A 19563-nucleotide genomic window follows, 5' to 3' on the forward strand; every position below is an offset into this window, starting at 1 on the left:
GACCTGTAGCCTCGCCTTATTTTATGACAAAGGAGACAATTTACATTTGAGTATATCCTCCAATATCCACAGACATTTCATCAACATTTTGGCCTATTTTAGCAGCATCATATTTTTCTCATTAAGTCTTTCTGAAGGAAAGCCAGAAGAAATCATCCATTTTAGAGTATTTTTCTAGCATTGGTTTTTGGAGAAATCTAGATCCAAAACTAAGTAGAACATTATATCACCACTGTTTTGAATACATATACTCTGCATGCGTGTGGATGAAACCCATGACACCCCACTGCAAGAGAATGCAACAGTTCTTGTGTTGTAACTCTGGTGTATCAGATCAGCTGTCACGTTGGATGCCCTGAAGCTGGACCTTGACAACTTTTTGTTTTAAAATTATTTTCAGATTACATGACTTATTGTAAAGTGATAGGAAAGCTTTCTTAGTGATGAGTCTGTAATTTCACCGTCAATTATGGTTGTAAATACTGGATCCTATTGACATTTATTCCTCAAATGCCATTTTACTGCCTGTTTAAGTAACTGTCATAGCTACTAATTTTTTTCTTTTCTTTTTTTTTGAGACAGAGTCTTGCTTTGTCACCTAGGCTGAAGTGCAATGGTGCAATCTTGGCTCACTGCAACCTCTGCCTCCCAGGTTCAAGCGATTCTCCTGCCTCAGCCTCCTAAATAGCTGGGATTACAGGTGGGTTCCACCACGCCTGGCTATTTTTGTATTTTTAGTAGAGACGGGGTTTCACTATGTTGGCCAGGCTGGTCTCAAACTCCTGACCTCATGATTCACCTGTCTCGGCCTCCCAAAATGCTGGGATTACAGGCATGAGCCACCACGCCCAGCCTATAGCTGCCAATTTTAAGGATATTACCTGGGAGGTGAAATGAACTTATCATCTTTTCTGATGCCACTTAAGCACAAGATTTCTAAAAAAGGGCTATTTGTTACTACTACACAAGCGTAGCAATACTTCCAAAGATAAACATAAAAAGACCCAGATTCTAATCACGCCTTTCTGGGCACTTATTGGTAATACTGGGCAAACTACATAATCTCTCTAAGCCCCAGGTTCCTCATCTATAAAATGCAGTAACATTTACCTACCAGTTTTTCCTGGGGAATAAAGGAAACAATTCAAGTATAGCACCTAAACTCAGTACCTAACACTAAGTAGGTAATTAAAAGTACGGGCTCTGGAATTTAATTCTGCCTTAGTCACATATTACTACTATTGCTGCTACTGTTGACCTTGTCATAATTATTTTTTAATAAATACTTTACTTATTTGGCTGAGAGCAAGTAAAAAGTTAAAAAAAAGTTTTGTTGGCTGGGTGCGATGGCTCACGCCTGTAATCCCAGCACTTTGGGAGGCTGAGGCGGGTGGATTATGAGGTCAGGAGATCGAGACCATCCTGGCTAACACAGTGGAACCCCGTCTCTACTAAAAAATACAAAAAAAAAAAAATAGTCTGGCGTGATGGCAGGCGCCTGTAGTCCCAGCTACTCAGAAGGCTGAGGCAGGAGAATGGTGTGAACCCGGGAGGCGGAGCTTGCAGTGTGCGAGTTCGTGCCACTACACTTCAGCCTGGGCGACAGAGCGAGACTCCATCTCAAAAAAAAAAAAAAAAAAAAAATTTGTTGACATGCTTATAAAGCCAACGAAAACACTTACTGAATACCTCAAACATGCCAGGCATTGTTCTGAGGGCTTTACATGTATTATCTCATTAATCTTGAAAACACTTCATTTTAACATTATCCCATGTACAGAATAATGTATGAGGAAACCAAGGCACAGAGAGGTAGAGTAACTTCAGCATGCATGCACAGCAAGTGACGAATCCAGGCAGGTCCCGCCCTTAACCTCAGCATCCTCTATTCTGCCTCCTTGTGCAGACCCATCAGCTTGTACTGTTCTATGACACACCATTGGGCAAAGCCCTTGCTACCTGAACTTGGTGAAAGGAAGAACAGCTTTAAGAATAGAGGAGTTTGAGTAGGTAGGTTTTGCAAGTATTCTGACGGGCACTTGTAAGAGCATTGCTGATTGGGATCAAAGAATTATAGGATTGACAATGATTGAGTCCTCATCATGAAGCTGCCCAGTCTAAGCTTGAAAGGCTTCAGCGCAAGGAAGTGGCCAATTTCTGATGCATTTCAGCACATCTTTGAATAACTCGGTATGTGACAGAGAACTGTTCTTTTTTTAAGTTTATTCCCAGCTTTAATGGGGTATAATAAACAAATAAAAATTGTATAAAGTGTACAATGAGATGTTTGTATATCAAAACATCATATTGTACATTTTAAATTCATACAATTTTTGTATAATGATTTTGTGTAGAATGATTAGCATATCTATCACCTCACACAGTTATCACAGAAAACCCATTCTTGTATTGTATCAACATGTTGCTCCCAGTGTCTTCTCCTCATTGGTTCTAAGTATACTTCCAGGAAACTGCCTACATCATGCTGAGGCTCTCTTCTACCCAACTTCAGTATTCTGATATTTCGTCATGTCTCCCCCAAGATTATCTCTTCCCCACATTCACAGCCTCACTCAAAGCTCTGCAGCCCATGGACCAAGGAGTAATTTCAACTTTCAAGTCCTATTATCTAAGAAATGTATTTTGTAAGGCTATAGCTGCCATAGATAGTGATTCCTCTGACGGATCTGGGCAAAGCAAATTGAAGACCTTCTGGAAAGGATTCATCATGCTAGATGCCATTAGACTATTTGTGATTCTTGGGGGAGCTCAAAATATCAACATTAACAAGAGTTTGGAATAAGTTGATTCCAGTCCTCACAGATGATGTTGAGGGGTTCAATGTAACATGACCACCCATATGGCCTGACTCCTACCTTAGTGTCTTCACCAATAGGGATGCCTACTTCCGTGGTTAAGAGTTCAGGGATGAATGAGACAGACTTTGGTTTGAACTCTGACTCTGTCTTACTAATTTTGAGATCTTGGACAAGTTTCCATATCTGTGAAACAGGAATAAGAATATAGTATACACTGTCAAGGTTAAATAAGAAATTCCCAAGAGCTTAGTGTCATGCCTAGTACACAGTCTGTATGTTAGTCACTTGTAGTGGTTATTATCATTGTCATCTTAGACACTGTCAGAGTGTGGGGCACAAATTGAGATGGGATACCTACCCTGGTTCAGACTCAGGGTGGCACAGATAGAGCAGCAACAGATTGCTAAGCTCCAACCACACACATCACAACTCCAGTCCCAAGGCTGAGACAGCCAAAAATGCCCACTTTTCCTTCTCTCAACCATCAGATCTCCTGGAATTTGGGGATCTAATCATTCACCAGTCCAAGCATACTTGTGGTAAAAAGTAGCTGGACCATTGTTAAACATCTTGGAATTCTTCTTAGAGAAAGATACAAAAGCTAAGGGTTATTTTCACCATGAGACAAACGAACTTCTAAAAAATCATAAGACTCTATCTGGAACAATGAAAACAGACACAAAACACCAGTTTGAAATATATATATATAACCGAAATAGCTAAATTCCTTCTGGGTGTTAACTTCTAACTATCTTTCCTAAGATGCCAACCCATGACAGTTAGCCCTCAAATCACTATGCATAAACCAAAGAAATCTTGGCTTAGATGACTGATCCTTGCTTATAACAAAATGGTGACAACTAGAAAACAAAACCACTCCAAGATCCCACGAGCTTCTAGGCACTGGCAACACAGCAGTGTCGTGTCACTTTCACAACCTGCCAAGGTCTAATTTGAGGACACTGCTTATTCATAGTTTATTTTCTTATTTGTTTTTAAGAGGGTGTATCAGTCTGTTCTCACGTTGCTATAAAGAACTGCCCAAAACTGGGTAACATATAAAGGAAAGAGGTTTAATTGACTCATAGTTCTATAGGGCTGGCTGGGGAGGCCTCAGGAAACTTAACAATCATGGCAGAAGACAACTCCTCACAGGGCAGCAGGAGACAGAATGAGTGCTGAGTGAGGGTGGAAGCCCCTTATAAAACCATCAGATCTCATGACAACTCACTCACCATCACAACAACAACATGGGGAAAACCGCCTCATGATTCAATTATCTCCACCTGATACTGCCCTTCACACGTGGGGATATTACAATTCAGGGTGAGATTTGGGTGGGGATACAGAGTCAAACCATATCGTAGGGACAATTTACCCTTCAGGTAATTTGGATTTCCTAGACTCAATGGCTTATAGTGAGAACTGACATCAGTCATGCTAACCCTATGGAAGTCCCTGGGAAGTTTCTGGAATAGGATACATTAATTTCATTGAAGACAAAACAGGGATCATGTCTACTTTTTTCTGTATAGAAATATTGGGTTCAACGTATGCTGCAATAATCATGCCTACTTTTGTATTCCCCTACAGAGCCAAGCACAGACCCTTAACCATACTATGTACTCAATAAGTATTTGCTAAATAAATGTTCCCAAATTGCAGGCAAGTGTGTCTTTTATTTTTCGTTATAATAACTTTAAGCAATAATGCTTTCATGGGAACCACGGAAACCTGAAATAGCCTCAGTGTGAATTCTCTTCTGCCCCCAGAGCAAATGAGTGAGAGAAGTCTCTGGATTTAGCTACCTGAATTCTAATTCCAGGTCTACCACCGTGGGCAAGTTACTCACCTCCTGTGCTCCTTTTCTCATCTGTAAAGCAAGAATAATCATATTATCTATACTTCTTACACTTGTTATGAGCAGTAATTGAAATAACATACAGAGTACATAAAGAGAGCTTTGAGCCTAAAATGAGCACTAAGTAAATATTAGGTATTGTTGTATTATCTGCTGGCTGATGAGCCTAGGGTAAGTCACTTAAACCTTCTGTTCTATAATTTCCTCAGGTGTAAAACAGAGAGTGGGAACACAGTTCCACGGATCCTCCTGCTCTAGGATGGAGAGAAGAGGACTGCTAAGGAGTCCAACACTGCTGACTTAAATTTGACAGGAGATCCCTGATGGTAATTTTCTGATTGTTGGTCCAAGAATGAAGAAGTAGGCAAAATGTTATGGTCTCCTGTTTTCATCTCTAATAGAGATATATTAGGACTTTAGTGATAAAATCTGATAATGCCTGGCTAAGAGGAAAAGATGGGTGATTTGTAGGGAAAAATGAGAGGGCACTGTCAGGCAAAGCATTCACAAGCAATACTTATTCAATTTTTGCAGGATGGGGAGAGGGAGGTGCTATTCTCCAAAGCACAGTTGCTTTTCAAGCCACTGGTATATTGGATTTCCCAGAATTTCTCAGTAAACTACAAATTCAGGACAATGGAGGAAAGAAACTTGCTCTAATTTTTAGCATCTATCACTATAAATGACTCAATTCTACCCTTTTGTGTAGGAAAAATATTAAAATCCATTTGCAAATATCTGGGCTGGTTACTTAATTTTGAGAGATACTTGCTTCATTTTACAAGCTGTTTATGGGATTCTGATTATCTATGCTCCAGATACATCTCTGGAAAAGAATAACACATCTGGAGTATGGATATCAGGATAAAGACAATAATGGGTAGCACTTACTGAGCATTTACTGTGTGTGCATACACTACAGCCCCCCATATATATCCTCTTTTATCCATAATCTCTTTAATATATTACCACCAACTTTGACAGATCTAGGAAACTGAGTATGGTTTCTGCCACATGGACACTATCATAGAGCTGGTAGGTGATGGCACAGAGATTTGGTCCAAAGTCTATAAAGGCCACAGTCTATGCTATAAACCTTCAACTACTAATAACAGAAGATGAATCTTCCCAACTTAAGCACAGTGTTTGAAGTTTACAAGACAATCCTTTGCAGTGTTCCACTGGAAGAGGAAAACAGACCCATCTTCAAAATTGATGCTGCTCGATTTAATCTAGTTAAGAATGCTATAATTGGAGAATCAAATCCTTTCATAACATTTTGCCCAGTGTACTCTCACTGATTGTGTCATTCCAAAGTTCTTTTCTATCAAATGTTTATCAGTTCCGATAAAAGGGAAAGCAAAAATCACCCCTCCCCCATGACCCAGAAAGAGCAATATTTTTCTCCTTGGTGCAAATATCCAAATATCTATTTAATAATTCTATCAAATCCTTAGCCCTACAGAAGAGAGATACAGGAATCAACACTTATTTCCAGATTCCAGCCTGAACTTTCCTATTTTAGACATTTCCATACCAATAATCATTGCCACAGTGGACTACGCAGCCATCCAGATACTAGGGGTAACAATTTTGAATTTTGCTACAGATTTTGCTATCTAATCAGCACAATTTTTAAAGTCTAAATTAATTTATTCTAGGACAGAATGACTGGACCCATGCTAATTCTCATGACAGATCAAAAACAATTTCCTTTTTGTCTCAGCGTTGCACCAAAATTGTTATCCTACTACCAATACTTATTGACACTTTTCCTTTTCCTTTTATTTCTGGATAGGAACTCAGCTAACTGAAATTCTCTCAGACTTCTTTAAATATTACAGGAGACAAGGGAAAGTTAAAATACCACTCAGAAAGCCTGACTTGTCCTCACCACACTAGAAAGGGGAAAGTAGGGAAAACTTTTCATAATCACTCTACTAATCACTCTACTAATGGTGAGACAAAATTTTTAAAAGGAAGCAAAAGGGATGACAGAAAGTTGTAACTGGAAACTGAATGTGCAAAGTGGAGGGAGGTTGCCGAGCCTCTTTTTCAAAAGAAGTAGGACAGGACGGTGACTCTTTCATGCCCATGTCTGGCCCTGGCACCAGGAACACCTGAAAAAGGGCACCCTGCCTACTTGTGAACACTGCTCAGAGGCTCACGACAGAAACAGAAGCAAAACAAAGCCCCAAACCCACAAGCAATAATGATACTGCCTATGAAAGAGGGTGAGACGTGCAGAAAATGTTTTATAATCAGAATTCTCTCCAGACAGAAGGCTTTTTAGAGGCCTTTGGGGAGATTTCGGAGGATTCTTAAATACCATTTTCAAGCAAATGTTTACTGAAGTGCATGCTCTTGTGACATCCGTCTATTTCTTCACGGTGTAATTAGGAGGCATAAAGAATAGAATTGTTGGTTACTTTTCCCATTCTGCTGTTCCCCTAGTCTCTTTTTGATCAAATTCCCAGTAGGAATGTAGTTCTTCAACATCAGTGGAATTTTTGCAGAATATCCACTTCTTTTCCTTTCCCATGGTACTTGTCCACATTTTAGTGCCCAAGAATATGAACTTAAGATCAAGAGAGATTTAAAGAAATTTTGTAAACTGTTTTTTCACATGAGATAAGGCACACAAACCTCCCCCTTGAAAACCATAAACAAGACTTGAAAGCCCCATGTTTATTTACAGCCTTCTCAAAACCAATCACACAAGAGCAGCGACTATACATTCTAATTAGTTCATCTGTATTCTGCTCACGCATCGCCATGCTCAAAGAACTTTAAAATGTTCATCATCATTTACGAACAAGCCCTGACTCACCAAGATTTACAAAGTAATCAGCAGCAAAGTTAATTGGAATCTAGATTTTCTAACACCTACAGAAAAATCCATGCAGTTCTGGAGGGGGAAAAATACAGCCAAGGAAGCAAGACTAAATTTAAGTGCAGCATTTCTAAACTGGAGAGAAAGGAAGGGAGAATAATGTTTAAAACATTTAAATCTGTGTGAGCACAGTATTGTTTCTTTTCCCTTCACATTTAGGTTGAATTAAACAACACAGGGTCAGACAGAGCCTGGCAGCTTCGACAGATCCAAGTCAGCACTTGGGCTTCTCATGGGTCAGAAACATCCTGAAGTGGGAAAGAATCAGAATAGTTGTTTTTTTGGTTTGTTTGGTTTGTTTGTTTTTTTGAGACAGGGTCTGACTCTGTTGCCCAGGCTGGAGTGCAGTGCTGTAATCATGGCTCACTGCAGCCTTGACCTCCTGGACTCAAGCGATCCTCCTGCCTCAGCCTCCAAAGTATGGGACTATGGGGGTGCACACCACATCCGGCTGATGTTTGTATTTCTGCACATCCAGGGTTTCATGATGTTGTCCAGGCTATTCCTGAACTCCTAAGCTCAAGCGATCCACCTCCCTTGGTCTCACAAAGTGCTGGGACTACAGGAACATGCCACCATGCCTGACCAATTTATTTTTATTTTTTATAGAGATAGGGTCTCACTATGTTGCCCAGGCTGGTCTCGAATTCCTGGGCTCAAGTAATCCTCCTGCCTCAGCCTCCCAAAGTTCTGGGATTATAAGTGTGAGCCATCTTGCCTGGCCTCAGAATAGTTTTTAACCCAAGCACAAAAAAGACAATAGAGAGGCAAGTATACAAGGATGAAGCTTACACAGAAGCACATTTGAGGGAGGGGAGGACCGAGGTTTTCATTCATGTCTATGTACTTCAGAAGCCTGAACTTTCACCATTAACAGAGTGCTGCTTTCCACTGTGCCCTTATGCTTATATAAGATAAATGACAGTCAGACTTGTGTGGCCCTAAAAGCCTTGTGCAGGAATTTGAAGTCTTTCACTGCTGCAGTGAAAGGGCAGGAGAGTAACAGAATCCCGCACTGTGCTTTGACACAGGAGCTTCGACAAAGGCCAGGAGGAATAGAAAGGAAAGGGTAGATGTGTGTGTGAGAGAGTGAAGACTTAGAATCTGCAGAACTTTGCAACAACGAGATGGAAGGGTGAGTGCTGGGAACGCCTCCAGGATGCTGGCTATACGAATTGTGCTGCCAATAAAGGACATAAGGTGTTAAGGGAAATGAGAAATGCAGATGGAGGAATGGGTTGTGCGATTCATTACACTTTGGACAGTTTGAACAGAATAAAGTGGAGAAATTGTCAGGAACACAGGAAAAGAAGTCTAGGTAGTACTTGGAAATAAGCCCTGGAAAGAGATCGGGACTATCAATAGAGACTTGGGAGTTTTTGGCATATGGACTTGGGGTTCCTTAGCATATAGACAGTGGTTTAAAAGAAAAGAGCAAGCAGAGTTGTCAAGAGAAGAAAGATAGCGAGAGGTGCACAAAAATCAAAGACAGAACCGGAAGAATACCTGTGTTGGGTAAGGGTAGGGTGCATATAAAGGAAATGTAGGAGAGCTAGAAGCTGTGGTGTGGCAACAGTCAAGAAGCAAGTTAATTTCAGGTAGTGACTGACCAATAGTATCAATCACATAGGAGGTAGCTGATGGGGGTTAGTGACTCTGAGAGTAGGTTTAATCCCATGAAGAAGTGGAAATCAGACTGGTACAAGCTTAAGATGTGAGATGATGAGGGATGATGATGTAAATGGAGACTATTTTTGCAATGAGTTGCACATGAAGAAGAGGATGAAGAAAATGGGAGTCGGAGGATGCAGCCAGGTTCGGGAAACGGGGATTTAAGAGTAAAAGAGGGCTTAGTAGCTTTGTAGACCGAAGGGTAGAAGCTGATGGTAAGATGAGGGGTGGAAAATGTGAGAGGGATGGACTATAATAGTGGGGCTTGGTTCAGAAGATTCTGGAAGGAAGTAGGATCAAGACAGGGAGGAGGCACCCTTCTTCCTGTACAACTTTGGGAAAGAGAACAGGACACAGGTTACATGGACCATCTAAGACAGAAGAGGAAATTGAAGGTGCTCCTGTAAAATAACTTGAAGCTGGACTTTTGATTTATTTTTATTACATTTTAGGGGGAAAAAACAGCAAGGATATTGTATTTAAAAATCTACAATTCTTAGAGGACTGTATTTAAAAGACAACGAAAATTGCCTTCCACACATATTGTCATAATCCCCAGCCCAGCTCTATCCTGCCAAACTAATCTGCCAAACCAGATAAAAGATTTTTTTCAGCCACGAAGACAATGCCCTTTTGGACCAAAAAAAAAAAAAAAAAAAATCTGTAGGTGTTTCACAAAGCTAAATTTCCGCATTAGTAAGTCAAACATTTATCATAATATCAGATGGTGAAGACAAGTCTGTTGAGATTCAAAATCCAACAGTTTTAACAAAGAAAGAAGCTCTGCTTGCCTTGAGATTATATACAGGGACCCTCTTCTTCATAGCATCAACCCAATCATTCATGAGCTAGAATCATGCCACATGCTGAAGGAGTTGATAGAAAATGGTCTCTACATTTCAAAAAATTTACTGTCCCAAGGTGGAAATACACAAATGCATCTTTTATAAATACAATATGGCTGACATCATCATAGAAAACTGGACCATGGGCATGGGAATCCACTCAGAAGTGCCTAACGGGGCTTCAGTGAGGTGACATGAGCTGGGTCTCCAGGGCTAACTTCAGGTTTGCCTCTTCTCTGATGAGGGAAGGGCCAGGACAGTCATGGTGTTGGGAGGTGGAGGAAATAGAAATGAGGGACTGGAAATGAGGCTGGACAGACTGTGGAAAGAAATATGGATTGTAACCTGCTGGGGAACAGAACCAATAAAGATTTTGAACTGGAAAGAAGCATAATCAGACATTACTGCCTAATTTGTCTTAAACCATTCATTTAGCCAGTGGCTTAAATGATACCCTCCTATACACCGCCCCTCTATTTGGTGAAATTCCCATAAGATCTAAGGCAGGCATCTCATTCCTGCCTTTACAACTCTAAGAGACAAACTTTGAAGTTTTTTTTTTCAATGTTGGTATCAGTTTTTATGACTCTTTAGAGAAGAGTGAAATGGTCCAAGAGTTGTCACCAAAGCGTCAAAGTGACCTAAAAGCACACACCGTTTATGGGTGGCTGCTACTTTGTTTGATGTGTACGGAGCAGCTTCATTTAAAGCTTTATACAAACTGACATCCAGGCACCATGAGGAGTCCTTGAGGAATGTGAAACACCATCATCACCAGGCTGACACGTGTGGCCACTGTGATAAGGTAGATAATCTGCAACCCTTAAAACCTAGCTATTGGACATCAAGTTTCAGAGGAGATTGAGTTGAGTATGAGGATATGGAAAAAAAAAAAAAAAAGTGTGTGTTGGTGTCAAGGTCAGCTCTCCAGGATTCTTATTCAGATCCTAACCTCACAATTAAAGCCCCCACAAAAGCCCACACTGATTGGAGCCACCTTCACTAGAGGGTAGTTTAGAAGTGCCCTTGGCACTTCCAACCCGCCAGACTACCTTCACCCTATGTGGCTTAGGTAGGGGTTCCTTCCATGCAGTGTCAGGAGAAGTTTCTGGTAAATCAAGTTTCCCTCAGCACCTTACATTTCTAGTGGTGTTTTAACACCTCACTGATAAAAATTGTGCTGGGTCTGCTCGCCAGGCCACCTTTAGTAAGAATTCTCCTCACCATTCTAATTACACACACACACACACACACACACAGAGAGAGAGAGAGAGAGAGAGAGAGAAGCTATAAAGATTTTTAAAACACACACATTTTAACATCTTTGCTTGATTTAGACCTATTAATTGAAAGAAAAAGCATCAGTTTAAACTTCCCTGGATACCTTTTTAAAAATCATCTCTTCTCTTGATTCTTGTAAACTCTAAATATATGAGAGAGTGGAGTTAGGCATATTTTTAGTGTGTTTTATGCACACTAGCACATGAGGCTCCCTTGTATAACCCTTTTTACGAATCTTCAAAGGTAATTTTACACTTACCTTTGCATTTATGCCATTGTTGGTCATGATGACCTTATAAATGGAGGCAACTCCTCCATCCTGGTATTGATGCTATGGAAAAATGAGAACCATTTTATAACAGCCCACATGATGATACAATTTGCAACATTAGAACACAAGGAAGGTCTGTGTTCATCATGTGTCAAGATTGTCAAGCAATCAATAATCAGTGCATATAGAATTGTTTTTGTATCCCAAAGAAATAGAGAGAGATTCCTGGAATAGCCATTAATGACAGTTAAAATAAACAGAATTCTGTGTAGAATGGCTGCTTTAATAGCAGATAGGCTATATAAAGAGCTCTATTAACCTAGTTGGATGCTGTATGCCAAATACTTTCCCTTATTCAGGGGAGATTTCTTGGAAAAAGTAGATCCTGTGGTGAATCTTAAAGAACAGCAGTTATATGATTTTATCTCTTAGAAACCCAATCTCTTAGTTTCAAAAATACTCCCCAAATTGCTTGGTTCAAAGGGTAATTTCCCAGTTTGTTTTTACCAAGATTATGTCTCTACAGAGAGAAGCCACAAGACAGGAGGAAATACTCAGGCTTCCAGAAGTTCAAAGTCAGATGGATTCAAATCCCATCTCAGCTGCTGCTTAAGATATGAGGCTTGACTTAATTCATCTAAGTCTCAGTTTCCTCCACTGTAGATGGGGAGGTGTAATATACTTCCTAGGCAAGGTGCAAGCAATAGATGTAAACTGCCCAGTGCCTGGGCACATCAGGGCACTCAAAAACTTGTAGCTAATTTAATAGCAGAGTTAGTGATCAAAAAAGTAGAACCAGGGACCTTGACACTGGTAGTCATCTCTGTATGTTATGATATTTTCTTTTTTGTGTGTGTGTGATGGAGTTTCGCCCTTGTTGCCCAGGCTGGAGTGCAATGGGATGATCTCAGCTCACTGCAACCTCTGCAACCAAGCAATTCTCCTGCCTCAGCCTCCCAAGTGGCTAGGATTATAGACATGCGCCACCACACCCAGCTAATTTTTGTATTTTTAGTAGAGATGAGGTTTTGCCATGTTGGTTAGGCTGGTCTTGAACTCTTGACCTCAGGTGATCCACCCGCCTCAGCCTCCCAAAGTGCTGGGATTTGGCTAACTTCTTTTTTCAGATCATTTTCCAGATTTTTGCTCTACATGTTACCTTTCAATGAGGGCTCTGCCAACCACTCTATTTAAAATTACTGGCTAGGTGTGGTGGCTCACGCCTGTAATCCCAACACCTTCGGAAACCAAGGCAGGCAGACCCCTTGAGCCCAGGAGTTCAAGACCAACCTGGGCAACACAGTGAAACCCTGTCTCTACAAAAAGTACAAAAAAATAAAAATAAAAATAAAAAATAACCAGACACTGTAGCATATGCCTGTGGTCCCAGCTACTCAGAAAACTGATGTGGGAGAATTCACTGAACCTGGGAGGTTGAGGTTGCAGTGAGCTGTGATCACACCACTGCACTGCAGCCTGGGCAACAGAATGAGACCCTGTCTCAAAAATAAAATAAAATAAAATAAGATAAAATAAAATAAAACAAAATAAAATAACACTCTACAGTCTTTCATCTCAGCACTTTACACCCTTGTTTATAGAACTTGCTGCCTAAATATATAAGAAAAAAAATTCTTGTTAGTTTTACTGTTGTTATCTGTTTTATCATTAGAATGTAAGCTCCTCAAGGGCATTTTGCCTGCTGATCAATTTCCAGTACCAGGTGATTTTCTGATATTTGTTCAATGAATGAAAAAACTTCACTTAGATTTGTTTTGCATTTTGAATGCTGGATTAGTCAAAAAGGGGTGATGCTTCCTCCCAGTACTTATACCCCAGCTTTAGAGTTGGGCAACACTGAGTACACTGCTAACCAGGTGTCCTTAGAACCAATGGAAGGCGGTCAACTAGCTCTAACATAGGCACACCGTGTAGTTGGGAGTGACAGAAAGCTTTGATAGGCTTCAGTATTCACCACATGCTCTTTTGCCTAAAATCCTTCACACTTATGCCCATCAAGTGGCACAGGGGAAAGATGTTTGAACTTTCCATGAAAATAGTAGGACACGCTTACTAAACCAACACCACCCTGAGTGTGATGTCAATCAAGTTCATAATGTTCAACAGAAACCTGCTTTTTGCAATTTGTGAACAGTTTTCACATCCGCTAACTATTCATGCCTTGTTCGAGCAGATGTGTCAACATCTCACCAAAACCCCAAATATCAATCAAATGGCAATGACTGGAATTTTAATCAACTACAGGAGTTCTCAAAAAGAATGGAGAAGACTCCATGGCAACAAACATGTCACAAAATAGATAATGCTTTTTAATCCTGACTAGTGAATCTTCGACATCTACCCTACCCTTCTGCAAGTAGAGCACAAATTCTACAAGAGCAAGGACTATGTTCATGTCTTGTTCCCTGCACAGTGCCTGGCACCTAACAGGGACATGATAAATATTTATGGAATGAATGAACATAGTTAATTCAAGACATATTTCAAAGACCCTTTACAAAACCCAATTGACACGGTTCAAGGACTAGGCATGAAAGACAAAGATTTTTTTTCACAGGATGGATGAGACTTGGCAGCAGTATATATGGCAAAAATCTGAGAAGTTTTATTTTTCTCAAGCTTAATGTGAGATGAGGGCCAACTGTGCAATTCATCTGCTAAGTAAGCTAATCCCATCTCAGCCTAAATTAACAACTAATAGAAGCAGTATGTCCAGAGGATAAGAAATAATGGTTCCCCTGCAGTTTTTACTGGTTAGACCACGCCTGAGGAAGGTTGTACAGGTCTGAGTGCACCTTTTAGGAAGAAATACTGATATAATGATGAGTAGTCCAGAAACAAGGTCTCATGGGTGACAGCAGAAGGAACTGGGAAGCATGAGCACAAGCCTGGCATTGCCAACTAGAGTAAGATAGGTATGTGGAGCAGTCCCTCATCAACCATCACCTTGGCCAACCTCAGCAGAGCCAACAATCCAGCCATCTCAGGTGCATGAGCAATGAACACTTGTTTTACAGCCCCGAGGTTTTGTGATTGTTGCCTAGTTCAATTGCAATAATAGATAAATGACAAAAAGAGAAATAGTGGAAGATCTATTAAATATGAGTGGAAGCAAAATAGTTCCTTTTCCTTAGAAGAAGGGAATGGAAAAACTGATTCAAATGGCTCTCAAGAAGAAAACTTTGGATTCCGAAAATTGTAGTTTTATAAGGATTGAAGCCAACCATGAAAAGAACAGGCTTTAGTGAATTTGAGCTTGGAAACCAACAAAGCTGGCCACCACACCACAGCTTCTCCAGGCCCAGGTGCTGAACCTGACTTGCCCTGGCCTAATATTGCTGAGCTTGAGAATTCATTTAGGTCAAGGATATTATCAGTTTTGTTTTTATGTCCCTACACATTGAGATAACAGCACAGGATCTGGTACATAGTAGGTATGCAATACATAGTAGGTAAACTAAAAATGAATGGAGGATGCCAAAGCTGGCCTCCAGTCCCTGGATCCAAGAGGGAAGATGACTGAAACTGGCTCAAGAATCTTTCATCAGAGGTCATCACCAGCACACCATGAAGTCTGATCCACTGACACCAACATTCTTTTCAAATCAGCCTCCCTTCCTCCGTTCTTTCATTCCTATCATTCAGAGTTACCACTTTCTTTTAATCACCATGAAAATGGATCCCAAGTCCTTTACCAGGTACACACGGACTCTCAAGACTTAGTCCATATCTCCCTGCCCTCCTCATCCCCCACCACACCCCACCTCATCTACTGGTCTAGTGGTGCCTTGCACACTTTGCTCCATGTTTCTATGCCCTCCATCATGCTGTTCTATCTGCCAGGAACATACATACCACCTTTTTCTTTCTGCCTGGTGAACTCAATTATCCTTCAAGACTCACCTCCTGTGTTACTTTCTTTAGAAAGATTTCTCCAAATTCCCAAGTGGACTCAATTAAGGTCCTCCCCTATATTCCCACAGCACTTTGTGAATATATCCATCTTATCACCTACCATGCTAAACTGAAATTGTCTGCCTTCTCCACTAGATAGTTCCTCAAAGGTGGAGACCATGCCATTCATGGTTGTAACCCTGAATGCACAGTGGCTGGCACGGTAGACACTCACGTGATAACAGAACTAAACCAGAAGTCAGACAGCTGCCCATCACTGCGAGAGATCTCACAGAGACTAGCTGGCCATCACTCCAGAAGGGAGAGAGGAGATTCCTGTAGCACCTGGAAGGCTGATTATACCAGTGGCACCTAGGGTCACGTTAACCCCATAATTACATGATTTTATAAATCTCCATTCAGATTTTGGGAATTGCAATAGGAATTAAACATATAAGCACTTTGCACTTTTATTTTTTAAACAGGTCACCTCAAAGAATTAAAATTCCTAGGGAGATAACTTTATATATTAGTTCTATGAGCCATGAACCTGAACTTTCAGCTCATAATTCTTAAAGTCTGCCTTCCCTCTGATTAAAGCTTTAAAATTATCATAATCATTATAATCAAATAGTAATAAGGACATAAAATGCAGAGCCTAGCAGAAAGGCAAACAGATTTCAGCAAATATTTTAAAAAGCTATTTTATCCAAGCTCCTGAGAAAAGGACAGCATTAATAAAGAACAGACCAAGTGTCTAGAAGAGGTAGTGGCAGGGTAATTTGAATATTTTGTGGCACAAAATTGTTAAATATCTATGTTTATAATTTTTATGGATTGGTGAGCAGCAGCCTAGGAGAACAAGAGACAGGAAAAGTCACTGATTCCAAAAGAACAAGAGCCAGTAGGGAAAGGCTCCAAAGTAAAGCGATAGCATTTATATTGGGCCCTGAGCTCATGATTCCAGCCTTCTGGAGTGTTCTTGCTCTCAGATGGATCCTGATGCAAGCATGGCACATGCCACGTTTTAAAGATCAGTATATGGAGATATAAAGGATGCATCACATAGAGGGGCTGTCTACAAAAGAAGACGGTTCTTCTTTTCACAGACTCTTCACACAGCTCATGAACACGTAGCGATATGGTTTGGCTGTGTCTCCACCCAAATCTCATCTTTAATTGTAGCTCCCACAATCCCCATAAATTGTGGGAGGAACCCAGTGGGAGGTAACTGAATCGTGGGGGCGGGTCTTTCCCATGCTGTTCTCCTGATAGTGAATAAGTCTCATAACAAGATCTGATGGTTTTACAAAGGGGAGTTCCCCTGCACACACTCTCTCTTGCCTGCTGCCATGTAAGATGTCCCTTGCTCTTCTGCCATGATTGTGAGGCCTCCCCAGCCATGTGGAACTGTTAGTCCATTAAACCTCTTTCCTTTATCAATGATCCAGTCTTGGGTATATCTTTATTAGCAGCACGAGAACAGACTAATACACATAGAAAGCACTTTCTCCACTATAACAGGAATTGGCAAACTTTTTCTGAAAGGGCCAAATAGTACACATTTCAGGCTTTGTGGTCCATATGTTTTCTGTTGTCTCTACTCTGCCACTGCGGTATGAAAGTAGCCATGGATACTACATAAATGAGTGAACATGGCTGTGTTCCAATAAAACTATATTTATAGACACTGAAATTAGAAATTCACTTAATTTCCATGTATTATGAAATATTCTTCTTTTATTTTTTTCCAACCATTTAAAGATATAAAAATTAATCTTATCCCACAGGCCATGAACAAAAGGGAGCAGGCTGGTTTGGGCCTGTAGGGTATAGTTCCTTGGCCTCGGCTTCATACAAACACTCTAATTTCATCTCGTATTTGTATCCTTGGAGTGCCCAATGCCAGCAATACAGCCTACCCCTGGAAGATGCCCAGTATTGACCATTCGAACTTGATTAAAGTAAGTGCTAACTTCATGATACAACTATATAAAGTAAAGCAAGCCTTACTAGTGTTATTCTGTCCTGAGCAACTCCTTTAGAAAAATTTAAGAATCATGCACTTGTTTGGAATGATCTCTGAGCTTAGCAATAGAAGGCAAGGCTGTTATAAATGTCCATAATTATGAAAGTTCAACTAAACTCATGAACTCTGTAGGTATTGCTGGAAGGATGAAAGACATATTTCCCCTCACAGTCCATCTGTATTTTTACCTAATTACACAGCTGGCTTGACAATGACTTTAGAAACTTACTTTTCATCTTGAATGGGATCAATTTCCTATCATGGAGGAAGAAAGACAGAAAACATTCTGAATTTTTGGAATCAAAGAGTTAGTCTCCAATATGAATACCTATGAAAGGAATTTATTTTAAACCTAGATGTTAAGAATAACTTTCTTCCTCATGAGAAATTGACTATGTCTGATGGAAGTTATAAGTTTTGTAATTAATCATATTTTCCTTTTTGCTGTGGCTGCCAGGAAACTCAGAGTAAAGTGTGTGCCCTGATTATAAAAATTATATTATCTTTTGGTTACACTGATATTTTCCACAGTCAAAGCTTTTACTTTTTCCCCCAACTATAACTTAATATTTTTATGTTTCAAGTCCTTTGTAGAATAAGAAGGGGTACCAATTAATTCATTAATTCTCTAATCTTAGTAAGCTTGCATTTCTACTCAGCAACACAATCAATCATGTTAGCAATACACTCACTCATATCAGGATAAGCCAAATGAATAATTTCTTTCAAATATCTCTTTTCGAGGCTGTCGTTCACTTCTCCGTATGTTTCTGTTCTTCATCTGGCTGTTAAGTTTTTTGTTGCCATGGCACTTAACATTTATACAAACAATAAAAAACAAAGAAACAGTTCCTGCCCACTTCCTGTCAACTCTTATCTGAATTTCAGGCCAAGTGGTGTATGATTGATTCCAACTTGAGGCACCCAGAGATGGTGAAATGAGATGGCCTTGAGCCGTTTACCCTAGAGCAATTTGAAAGTAGAAGGCTCTTTTTTTTTTTTTTTTTTTTTTTTTTTTGAGACGGAGTCTCCCTCTGTTGCCCAGGCTGGAGTGCAGTGGCCGGATCTCAGCTCACTGCAAGCTCCACCTTCCGGGTTTACGCCATTCTCCTGACTCAGCCTCCTGAGTAGCTGGGACTACAGGCACCCGCCACCTCGCCTGGCTAGTTTTTTGTATTTTTTAGTAGAGACGGGGTTTCACCGTGTTAGCCAGGATGGTCTTGATCTCCTGACCTGGTGATCCGCCCATCTCGGCCTCCCAAAGTGCTGGGATTACAGGCTTGAGCCACCGCGCCTGGCCAGAAGGCTCATCTTTTAAATACCTAGGAGAATAAAATGAGCTAAAGGTATCAAATTATTTTTCCTATTGATTCAGTCAACAGGTATTAATTGATCACCTGCCACATGTGCTAAATTAATACTTGTTGAATGAATCAATAGGAAAAATACATACACACAATATAAAATTAACCCATTAGATTCTATATCAAATTTTGAGTCTCACCTTGTAAACAGGGCAATCAATTTTTAAATAGCAGCATGAGGGAGAGTGGGCATAAGAAATGGCAGCCACACTGAGGATACTGGGGGTGAAGCCTGCCATCTCTTACAATTTGGGTACATGGCCAAGTTTTATTGTTAGGTTGGTACAAAAGTAATTGCGGTTTTTGCCATTACTTTTCATTTTGCCATTACTTTTAATGGCAAAAACCACAATTACATTTGCACAAACCTAATATTTCAGACAGCATTCTTTGAAATATAAGACAAATCCGACAAACTAAACTGTAATATCTTAATAAAAAGAATCTATCTACATGTAAATCATGTGTTGATTACAAAGTGATTTCTGTTTCTTCAAGTAAATCTAGCAAAATTTCTATCTTATATGCTTAAAAAAATTAACGAACAGAAAGCAAAAGTATCCTTCTTTTTAAAACATACTGTACTTCGCTTATCACTAACCCACAAGATACAT

The 19563-nt window shown here is 40.2% G+C and overlaps 1 protein-coding gene across 16 annotated transcripts in view; it reads right to left on the reverse strand.

Moving 5' to 3' along the window:
* LIMCH1 (LIM and calponin homology domains 1) overlaps positions 1 to 19563 on the reverse strand; it is a 342754-nt gene that overhangs the window by 132017 nt on the left and 191174 nt on the right. For 9 of the 16 annotated variants that reach the window (XM_073012442.1, XM_073012438.1, XM_073012439.1 and 6 more), the window contains exon 4: positions 4672 to 4692. The exons of the other annotated variants lie outside the window; for them this stretch is intronic. In XM_073012442.1, coding sequence (XP_072868543.1) covers positions 4672 to 4692 — 21 coding nt within the window. The remainder of the gene's footprint in view (positions 1 to 4671; positions 4693 to 19563) is intronic. 16 annotated transcript variants of the gene reach the window in all.

Source organism: Chlorocebus sabaeus, chromosome 27 (genome assembly GCF_047675955.1).
Source record: "Chlorocebus sabaeus isolate Y175 chromosome 27, mChlSab1.0.hap1, whole genome shotgun sequence".
Taxonomy (NCBI): Eukaryota; Metazoa; Chordata; class Mammalia; order Primates; family Cercopithecidae; genus Chlorocebus; species Chlorocebus sabaeus.